Below are 12,093 nucleotides of genomic sequence, written 5' to 3' on the forward strand. Positions count from 1 at the left end.
ATGACATAATCTAGCATTAATTTTGGAGTTTTGGAGTGTGTGGTCGCAATAGACTGATGATACACATGCTCTACTTCTATGCTCTGCAGGTGTGCAGTCAATGTGCTGCACTGAAGTCTTGCTCTGTAACATACTGGACAAAAGCCAATAGCCTGAAGCTAAATCCAGGCAAGACTTTGGCGCCGTTAGTGGGTGCTTTCCTAGACCGGATGAGTGGGATGTGCCCTACACTGGACGGGGTTACACTCCCTCTGAAGGAAAAGGTTGTAGTTTGGGGGTACTTGTGGATCTATTTCTGGCCTCAGTAGCATGGACTGCCTTCCATCAGCTGAGGCTGACAGCCCAGCTGCTCCCATACCTGGACATGGACAACCTGACTACTGTTGCCTATGCTCTGGTTACTTCTAGGTTAAACAGAAGTTTCTTTCTTGTTTAACAGAAACTTCGACTGAGAAAAGTTTGATATCATATTTGGAGCCCAACTGAGGAAAGGACCAAAAGAACTTCGTCCTTTACATCTCCGTTTTTTCCTTTGTATATTTCATTCCCATATTTTTCCTTCTATGTTTTACACTCCAGTAAAGATATCAAAAATAAATAAAAATACAGTGGTCTATGGAAATTCTTAGCAACAAGAAAGGCTATTAAAATTAAGTGCAGTCAAGTTATATCAAGCATCTGTGTTACCAGGCTATCAACAACATTTTACAATTCAGTCCATCACACCGTCCTCAATTTGTTTTCATTATCCAGTTTTCAATATATGTTATAATATGTTGCATACTGAATAAATATTTCATATTTGAGCTTTAATAAAAACTCACCCACTAGAATCATAGAATCACAGAATTGTAGAGTTGGGACCCCAGGGGTCATGTAGTCCAACCCCCTGCAATCCAGGAATCCTGCCCACAGTTTGGACCACTTTCTTGCTAACAGCCAAATGCTGTTAATGCAGCCATTGTGTCACAGGAGATGGTTAGTTGTTGTTGTTTTTTAAAAGATAGTTTAGAGACAGTATTTTTTAAAAATGGGCTTGAACACTTTGATGTATAACAGGGTGTCATGGGAAGGGGGAAACATTTCCCATGGAATCTATAACATATGTAATTGATTTTAAAGAAAAGTGACCAAGTCTTGCAGTACCCTGAAGGCCAACAAATGAATTCTGGAATAACACAATACATTTGTTAATCTTACAGGTGCTATAACACTCTTCATTGTATCTGCTGCCATGGACCAACACAGCTACTACTAGAAGCAGGGACCAAGTAAGATTTACATCAGAATGTACTACTAAAATTACCAAGATTTAGCAAACATTCAGTCAACTTTTGCTCAGAGTAGACCCACTGAAATAAATGGCCATGACTAGCTTGGGTCCATTAATATATTGATATCAGTCTACTCTGAGTACAGGTTTGTGGAATACAAGCCATGATAAACTTCAAAAGGGAGGCTTAACTCTTCCACTGTGAAAGCAAGCGCAAGTACCCCTAGATAATGAATGCCACTACCCTGTCAATGAATCAGAGGCTGGGAGAGTTGTCTCACAATATTATAGCTAGGAGGTGCAGAAACACTGTAAGTTCAATGTGCTTTTTCATTACTACTACTATTATTAAAATCCATTTCTGAGTCACCTTTCTACTCAAAAGCTGAACAGTTGGTTTCCACAGGGTTCCCTGCAAAACTGAATGGCATTATAGATATGCAGCTCCCCCTGCACACACATAAAATAACAACCTTCTGTCAGGAAGCAGTGTATCTAAAAACTAACACTGTGTTTTCTGGAAGAATTTCAGTTCTTGAGGACAGAAAGGTTTAAGAAAGGTTTAAGTCCACAGCATAACTTTAGAACAGTGTTTACCAACCTGGTGCCCTTCTGAAGTTTTGGACTGCAACTCCTATTGTCCCTGTCCATTGGTTATGCTGCCTGGGGCTGTTCTAAAATTTGGTACAGCGTGAAACCACATATGTGATAATAGCTTGTGGAATACATCTTGTCAATGCACCATGACCTGTGAGGCTGCTGTAAATGCAGATGCGTATCTTCACTTGGCTCCTCCACAACAGGGAAGCTTATGAAACCAAGCCTTTTCTAAAACTATTTTTAAACTCTTCTATTTGAACGAGTCTATATTGCATAAACAAACCTGGCATGAGGGCAGCAGGGAGTTCACTGATTGGCACCTCAATTCTAAACATTTGCACTGGTGTATTTGTTTTGTGATGTTATTTTCTGGCATGCATCTTTGAATCAGCTAATTAATACAGCTGGAACAAACAGGCTAAATTATTTTAATTCCAACTAGTCGACTATAAAGCTTATGCTTTGATAGCAGCCCTTATATGGATCTCCAATTTATTTAGTGTGGGTTTTTTTTAAAAAAAAATGATATTAGAACATGTTTTCAAGATTATAGCCAAGGCTATCCTTTAGAAACAGAGAACATTCTACCATTTCCATTTAATAACTTACATCTAATAATAAACACCTTTTTATAGCAGCAGCACAGAATTGAGTAGAAAAAAGACTTGAGTAAATAATCCATCAAGACAAATTCCTTCCATAAGAAAAAACACACACAAGTGACTAACCTCTTTTTGAGAAATATCCAAGAGAGGAGACAGTTTTCCAATCTTCCATGGCTCCTCCATTTTCATATTTAAAAGATTTTTCCTAACCTAAGATCTAATGTCACTTTAAGCCTCTATTTCTTGTTAACTTTTAGTTGATCAAAGATAACACAAGTTCCTCTTCCTATTACTGGTATTAGCTGTTTGAAAGTCACCAGTATTTTCTCAGGTCAAACACAGTTCCCTTTCAGCCTTTCCACCCGAAACACAAATTCTCCAGCCACCTGCATGCACGACAATCCCATATATGTTAACTTGGAAGCAAGTTCAGCTATATTCAGGGAAACCTACTGGCTGGTACGCTTTTTTAGGATTGCATCCTTAGAGGTGGTTTGTTACACAATCATGATTGTTACATAAATATCATGTGTGGCTGGTTTAAAATCATCTGAATCTGAGGTTGTGGTTTGTTTCCTTCCAACAAACCACAAGCTTCAAACCAGGAGCAAACCTCACTTATCTGGAAACCCTGAGGCCATGTTTCCACAACAATGGCTTACTCACAGCAGTGCAGCAGGAGAACTAGAGGAGGTGCAACATGATCACAATCTCTCTCCAGGAGCCCACAAGCTTGTGCATTCAGCCATGGTTTGGCTAACTGCCATGGGTGAACTGGCTCAATATACATACATCTACCTTTTTAGCAAGGGAGTTCAAAGCAGGAAGTCTGCATTCAAAATTCAGACCTACAATCAGATTTACTAATAGGCATATCTATTTTTAGGCCAGTATTCTCCTTCAAGATGGCTAATGTTAAAATGCACACAGCGACATTATTCTAAAAAGACTGTGCTGACTTTTAAGATTCATTTCTTCCCAGCTTCATAAAATTATCAATTATTAATCATATTTAACACAATGGTTTGACTTTGCTTTTCTATGATGAAGTTACCTGTCATTTATAATCCAGTTCAGACACAGATTGAGGGAGGTAAGGTTTTTGCATCTCTTTACTATTTCCATCACTGTTTCATTATCCAGTTCTGTGATATGACGTAGATCCAAGCTGGAAAGGTTTCTTAGCTATTAAGATAAATACAATGGTAAGTTTTATAATTCATATATAAATATAAACTATTTATAGAATTAATTGCAGTTTTCATCTGCTTGAACCTGCTTTTGTTCTTTAATTAATGTTATTTTTTCCTACCTATTCAATAGAAAAGCTGCAAAAACAAACTACTGATTTCAATCAAAGAGAGGACTTGCTGTATATTTTTATTTAAAATGAGTATCTCCGGCTCTGTTCTTCACCAATGAATGAACTAATGGAATTAATGTATTGTTTTTAATGTAATTTATTTATTTAAAAAATATGCTATTAAACTTTTGAAATGAAGTTACAAATGAAAACCTATTGACAAAACTTTTTTTAAAAAAATTCAGCCACAAAGCCACACAGGATGGTATTCAATGGTATCCATCAGCAGAATCGAGGAGGGAGGCAATTTCCATCTATTTCCCCTCCTCTCTGTAACTTGTGCCTCACTTATTTGCTCCAGCAGGTTGGGTGATTCTCTGGAGAACTAGCGAGAGCATGGGAGGCTGCAGAAACAAGGGGAAATCACCAAAAACTGTCTCTGCCCTGTTCTGCTGACAGATTCCCTCCATCAGGAGATAGACCCTCTAGGGTACCAACCACAGTACTTAAAGAAAAACCCTGATAACACTTATCATACCCAATGTGAAAAGAGTTAACTATGATATATTCTTGCAAAGTAATACTGGAAAATAGTCATGTGCTAAAATTTAATATATCAAGTACAAAAGTCCCATTTGGGATCCTTACCATGCTAAATAGCATCATCATCATCCAATCTCAAGTTTCCTACCCATATGATTTGATACTGATGAAAAGCATTCACTTTAACTCAATAATTGTTAGTATGAATTATAATGAGCATATTGGCATTTGCATTAATTCCTGTATTTCCAAGTATGGATGTCAGTTAACAAATAGTCCCTGCCTATTATTTAAATAATACTGCTGTACTGATATACAGTGGTACCTCGGGTTACAAACGCTTCGCGTTACAAACACTTCAGGTTACAGACTCCCCTAACCCGGAAGTAGTACCTTGGGTTAAGAACTTTACCTCAGGATGAGAACAGAAATTGTGCACCGGCGGTGGGAGGCCCCATTAGCTAAAGTGGTATCTCAAGTTAAGAACAGTTTCAGGTTAAGAACGGACCTCCGGGACGAATTAAGTTTGTAACCCAAGGTACCACCATATAGCACTCTATCGATGTTGAGACAGGTGTTTAGAGCGACAATGTTACAGATATGACCAAAGAAAATCTGGGAGCTCTAGAGTGGCAATCATAACTAGCTAACAGGTAAAAACTATATTCAATAATCACTTGTAAACAAGGCAGGTCCTTCTTAGATAGACACAGTATCCAACTACAAGTAATGCAATATGTCCCTGTCCAAATGTGGCAAGGATGTCTCTAGAACCTCCATTAAGATTAAGAAATAACAAACTAACACAGATAGAAGTTGAGAGCTCATTCAAAGGAAACAGCTTTAAGTGTCAGTAAATATATACGTAAACTATACTGGGTGAGATAGGCATTTGATAGCGAAATTCACCAAGAAAGGGCTTTTCTACTGGAACTATTTAAATTAAGAAGTAGAGAGAAAATATTTTCCAAGAATGGGAGGAGTCATCTCAGCAGCACATGAGAGGTTTTGCAAAAAGAATGCAAAATCATGACATTTTCCTAGAAGTGAGCTATAGTTGGGTTAGAGAGGACATATATTTCACAAATTAAAAGGGGTAGCAACTGAGGAAATAGCAGCTTAGTGAGAAGCGTTCGTTATTCAACTCCCAGAGGAACCAGCCTCAGTGGCCCCTCACATTCACCCAAACTTGAGAGGAAAAAACCCAAAGTGCAGCTTGTGAAGCGACATGATTAAGCAGCACAGAATGAAAATAATGTTTACCTCAGCTGGGAAGAGCATAAAAGTTAGCTACATACAGCAAACAATGAGTTTGGGCCCTGTATTTTTGTTGCACATTGCTTCAGTACATTTTTTTTTTTAACAGAGAAAAATTCATAAATATAGTAAGCCAATCAAATATCGACGTTACTAGAGAAGCTCAACGCAGCAATAGCAAATGACCCCTCCGCTCAAGCTAGAGGACAGTTGAAATTGGGTAATTTGGCAATGAGTGGTACAAGCAGCCTTGCCCACTCATTGTCAGATTAAATCACAGCCTTTTCTTCTGGTTTTAGAGGGGACAGTTGGTGTTGGTTCTTTGGCCACCCACCACCAAAAATGAACCACGACCCAAATTTCCTTCCCAAACTTCCATATCATACCTATACAAGCACTTGCTCACTGCTTTTTCCCCCTCCCTCCCTCTGAATATAAATCTTAACTAGGTATACTCAAAGTTAAATCCCACTGATTTCAGTGGTTTTTAAGTGGAATTAGGAATTAGGATTACACATGGTCTATTTGTTTGTTAACTCGATATGGCTGTTCCAGAAGGCTTTGAATTGAGTTGCTCTTGTTGTTTTAATTAGGTTCATCTCCATTAAAAACTTGATGTTTGATTTTCTTGTAATTTTATATTGTATTTCTTATTTATTGTGTGATGCACTTTTATAGATGCTGCCTTGAATTCACATTACGAAAAGGGTGGGATATAAGTATTTAAAATAATAAAAGATTGAGATTGTAAGCAAAACAGTAAATTAAAAACCAAATTGCATATAACCCAAGCAAGGTGCCAATTAATTTAGGGCACTGAAATACAAGTTCAATTTTTGAAGAAAACCCACATCACGGCCCCCATCTGCAACTTCTCCTGAATGAACTGCATTTTGTTTGTATTGATGGTTGGTTGGCTTCTAAAGTGCCCCGTACAAGTTAAAAAGCAATTCTGCTCATGCAAGGTAACCTTCCCAAACTCTGCCCATTTCTCCTTTACAGTGCCAGACCCCATCCCATGCCATCCCAAAGGGTCTGCAGGCCCTTTTGATATTTCTAGTGTGTGCAAGAAGCTACCGTGGGGAGGAGAGGCAAGAAACCCCACTTATAAGGGGAAAAAACACCACTTGCACTTCTCTGGGTCTATTGCAATGTGTCCTATTCTTTGTCACCTTCTTCCTGCTCTTCCTTTACTTGATACAACAGCTATATCATTCACATTAATGTGACATCCACTATTTCCAGTCAACTGATGAGCAACTTAGGAGACGATCCAGAAAAGGAATAAATATATGTGAAAGAATAATAAGCAAAGCCATGCTTTTTTTTTTTCACTTTTCCCTACAACCAATTGCCAATGATAAACAGAAAAGGCCCACGGTGCACTTGATTTATCAAGTTTTTCTGGTTGTGGACCTGGATATTTTTTATTTGGTTCTTAGCTATCACCTATAGACATTCTTTTCGATAAAAGACCTTCCTCCCATCACAAAATTGATCCTATTTCTTTATATACACTTCTAATTGGTGCAATCTGGCCGGCGTGAACCAAAGCTGCCACTTGTATCAGTTTTGTGTCTCAGCTAGATGTGCACAGTTAAAGCTAATGTTAATAATAAATGAATGCATCTACAAAACTGTTATCAGTGTTAAAAAATGCATCCCTAATATTGCTTCTAGTATGTAAGATTACCATAACTGTATAATTTTGCCTATGAAAAACACCTCTCAGTTATGTCTATTGTGCAATATTATCCTAACTGGAACTGACAACAGGAAACCTCGTTGCTGTACTTACATTGGTAAGGTGTATGACTCCTTTAGATGTAACAGAACAGCCCATAAACCCAACATACTGCAACTCGGGACAATGTTCAGCGAATGCTTTAACCGACTGATCTGTCACCTGCATAAAGAAAGAAAAAAGCAAGTTGAAGGTGACACTGAATATTCAAGTACAATGAAGTTTGGGGGCATCATTGCAGCAGTGACAACCTGTGGGTTCAATAGTTTCTTTGCCTTAACGGCATGAAGGATAGAGTAAAGTGTGTCTAAAAGGACTCTGGGGAAGAAAGAACATGATGAAAAGGGTTCCTCTCCTCCAGCAAATGACAAAGGAAGTACCAGATGATAGAACAAAAATTTAAAATATAAGCATTGAATATATCTGCAGGGGTAACTCCCTGCAAGTATTCTTTGCTTTTATAGAAGCTTGAAACTATAAGCAGAAGCCAACAGCTCTCCTCTGTCCCCTAAACGGTTAGGCAGTACATGAAGTAGATTATATTTCGGCAAAGACAATGTATTTACAAAACTTATTACCAACAGCCTTTTCCCATTATTCAAAGATGCTGCTAACCAAACCAGTCTAACATATTGATATGATGGGGCAAAAGTAATATAAGTAATACTTAAAAAAAAATGATTAAACAAATTATCTTTCTATGGTCTGAAAACAGTAAAAAGATGGATTTCAGTACCTAATAGACATTTAGGAATGTGAAGCATTCGGCCACCAACATACCACAACCAAATCACATTCCAAACTTATCACCATTTGAAACGATGGAAAACACATGGAATAACAGCATGGGCTTAAAATCCTTTTGGCCCTGCCAAGAGATAATTCACAAGACCCCATTGTGATACCATATTGCAATACCACTGAAACGCCATTTTGCAACTTTGGGTTTCTTTTGGGAGCAACTACAGAATATAATCATAATAAAATTAACAAATTATTTTAAAAAGCAAATGCAGTACATTTCAGAGCGAAGAACAGAGCAAAGGGAAACTTGCTGTCTCTGACAGCCCTTTTACCTCCAAAGGCAGAAACCATTTCTGAACTTCACTTCCTTTATGATATGTACTCAGTTTTCCCTCTGTTCTTTATGCTACCTTAAATGTTGAACAAACAAAATAGTCAAGATCTAGTTGCCTCTACTCTTTTCAGCAAACATTAAGAATACGTAAACCTTTCCATAGTTGTATTTAGTTATGTAAAAATGAAGTAAGCTTGTGTGTGTGTACACACACACACATATATAGTATATACACACACTAGATATTATGTGTGTGTGTGTGTGTATACACATTTGATTTCTCACTCATGTCGCAATCTGTTATGCTTAATTAATTTCTTTGCCACCCTTCAGCTTAAAAATAATACATTAAAACCGCCACCTCCTAGTAATTGCAGAGTGTTTTGAACTGGAATAATTGCACTGGAACAAATAATTACTGTTTGATTCTTTTCATGGGTTCATCCTTGAGAGTCTTTGCACACTCTACTTTTCTGTAAGTCTGCTTGCATTTACGTAGGAGACTAAGATAACCTCTTAAGTCAGTGCTTTTTTTCAAAAAAAAATGTTTAGGGGTACTCTCATTTTCCTACTCATATTGAAACACTGCCCCTCAATGAGGCCAAACTTAGATTCACAAAATGTTTGTGGGTATGCGTACTCCTGCGTCCCCCCAGAAAAAAAGCACTGGTTACAGCAGTTTATTCTTTGAAATGTACAAACAGCAGCAACTCCAAAAGTGACTATGTAAAAAAATTGAGACCTTGGGCTCAGTTATACAATCTTTTGCAGCCAGCCCACAGCAAAGCTACAAACTGCAAGATTAGTTGGATCTGTAAAGAAAAATAGTGAAAAGTCTCAGTCAGCGCCTGCAGTATCCTTGTCAGCATTTCTTACCACACTAATATAAAAAATTAATGTATTTTCACAGCTCCAATACAGCACCTAGCAATGGATATTTTAACTCAGTAGTGTCTAGTAAAGTGCCAGGGGATTTCACTAGATATTCCAATCTATCATCATTCTATTCCCTGGCTGTAGTTTGAGAGAGCTTCCAACTAAATTGATTTATTTTTAAAACTCCAAATGGTGTTAATGAAGACAAAGACTGTTATGAAGGAAAGTTAGGTACTCTGTTATATGGATGTTATATTACAGGTTTCTGATGCAGGAGAACCTGGGTCATATTGGAGTAGTTCCTTTGAAATCTGGCCATAACATTTCACTTTTCTATCATCATTCAAGACTTTGGTATCTGAAAAGATGTATTTATCATCTTGTGATGGACAGCTGGGGACTTCATAGAAATCTGGTTTCAACCCTGTTTAAAGACAATGCATTTAAGGCAGCAATGTCTGATTTGCCTTTCTGTTCAAAGCAAGACTTCCTTCTGTCAGCCAACAACTAGATTTCATAACTCCCACAACTCTTTAGAGGAGGAAAATTTAAAGGTACTATAAGAAACAAAGCTACACTCCAAGAAACAAAGCTACACTCAAATGCACAAATTAGGTTTTTTGATGAACTTTCAAGTGGAAATGCACAATGTGCGTGTATTCTTTGCATAAATTCCACACCCACACACACCCATTACTCAATTATCCAATTCATATGCACACATTAAACCTTACACACAGAGATCACTAACTCTCCCTCCCCCTTAGTCATACACATTTATTTTATTTATTTCATATAGGTTAGATATTGCTTTGCCTTGCTTGGCCCTATTTATTTAAAAAGGTGGAACTATAAACTGAAAATGTGAGACAGCTTAGCAGGACAATGCACTTACAGGATACATACATAGGACCACAAATTAGGGTTTGGCAGGCAAGACAGTTACCCCCTCACTTCCACCCAATTAAGAAACCTGTTAACTTCTACATATTCTTTCCTTGACGAACTGGTACTGCTTAGAAGCGTCACCACAGTAGGGTGTCATGTTGCAGAGATAATTATTATTATTCATGAGCAACTTAATAGATAAGTTATTATTGTAACTGAAACTTTTAACATGGAAACCTGTCACCACACTCTGCCATGCACAACTTAGTCAAATCAATCCAAATTGAGCAAAGAATATACTATAATTTTACTAAAAACGAACCCTTGTGAATGAGGGCACAGATATTCACAACTAATCACATTATAAAGGTCCATTAGTGTTCACTGAGGAATCAGTAATAATTTGATTGCCTGTTCGACCTTCAGTGACTTTCTTTTATTCTGTCTTACATTATGTTAGCCTTGCTTTGAAAAAGTCATATAAGATGATGAAAAGAGATTTATAAGCTATGCACAAAAGCACTGAGAGTGGGAAAGACATCGGCCTGGAACTAATGGCGCAGATATTAGACACCCAATAAAAAAAAACCTATCATGAGTTTGGCCATTTTTCTTGAGCATATTTGACTAGTTTGATGCTGCAAATTTAGATTACGTTATTAAAGCTCAGTATTCTGGGAATGGTAAACTTTTTTCTTGGTGCCCAAGTTGCCCCAAAGAACTGTGATTAAGTAAATATAATGACATAATTCAAGCAATCTGCTGACATAATCTCTAATCGATATAAAGTGAGCTGCAGAATTTTTCCAAGACACTTTTACGGTATTGTTCTACTACCAAGATAACCTTCCACCACAGCAAAATATCATGTCACAAGGTATAGAAACTATTAAACATTTCAGAACGGATGCCTATCCCCAACAGGTTAAATCCTGAAAAACCAAACCATTCCAGCCTTGATTCCAAATTACACATTAGAATCCCTCCTGCACCTGCACATATATATCCTCACAAAGTCATACCTATACGGCTCCCTAAACCTATCATAGAGATTATGTAATCAAACATTTCATTGCAGTTTACCATCGCCCGAACTCCACAGAGTTTATGTAGCCTCTTAATACTGATGGTGTTAACAATCCCTTATCCTAGGGATTTGCAGGTGCCCTCAGGGTCCTTGCTGAAATTAGGTTTGAAAAAAGCATCCTATTGCAGGCAACAGAATGTGTGGTACCAAGACTGTTTCTTCAGTTTGTAAATGTGCCCATTGGCCCTAAAAGGATGGCAAACTCTCCTTTATCCAATTACTTCCATCAAATAAGACATTAACATAACAGGAAAATCACAAGCCAGCAAAGGTTTGAGTTTCCTTACAAAGCACAGCTGAACTAAAGGTCTCAGAGCAGCAGTACTTAAAATTAAGATGCAAATATATTCTTATTGGATTCTGATTTAACTTATCATTATTCTTATTTTCTGACACTGAGGTATTTGTGAGGTATTTGTGATTGGGGAAAAACCCTCTGATATAGTTCCAGTCAAATATGGCAAACTTAAATTATTATGCTTAGGTATTCGTTTCCTGCTTGGCAGGGGGTTGGACTCGATGGCCCTTGTGGTCTCTTCCAACTCTATGATTCTATGATTCAACTATTTATCTTCTTTTCAACTACGAACATTTCAACTTCTTTTCAAACAACACCACAAATACCGTAAAACTTCATTTAAACCAATATTACTGGTCATTCTGACTCTGATGATTTTAAGGAAACCAAAAGGGTTACAGCTTTTAAGCATAGTGCACTGAGATTATTAGAATCAAATAAGCAAATCAGCTCACAACCTCATTCTGGTGCATTTATATGGGCTCTACCACAATAAAATTAAAGGAATTTATTTTTTCATGTATACAATTTTAGCATGCCA

At 37.4% G+C, this 12,093-nt stretch overlaps 1 protein-coding gene across 1 annotated transcript in view; it reads right to left on the bottom strand.

Annotated features, from left to right (window-relative positions):
- The window catches only part of FBXL17 (F-box and leucine rich repeat protein 17), a 145,961-nt gene that overhangs the window by 92,951 nt on the left and 40,917 nt on the right, over nt 1-12,093 (bottom strand). Inside the window, exons 5-6 of the mRNA XM_080972678.1 lie at nt 7,380-7,487; nt 3,533-3,663 (exon numbers count right to left, since the gene is read on the bottom strand). Coding sequence (XP_080828804.1) covers nt 3,533-3,663; nt 7,380-7,487 — 239 coding nt within the window. The remainder of the gene's footprint in view (nt 1-3,532; nt 3,664-7,379; nt 7,488-12,093) is intronic.

The sequence above is a fragment of the Podarcis pityusensis genome, assembly GCF_964106645.2.
Source record: "Podarcis pityusensis genome assembly, chromosome: 11".
Lineage (NCBI taxonomy): Eukaryota > Metazoa > Chordata > Lepidosauria > Squamata > Lacertidae > Podarcis > Podarcis pityusensis.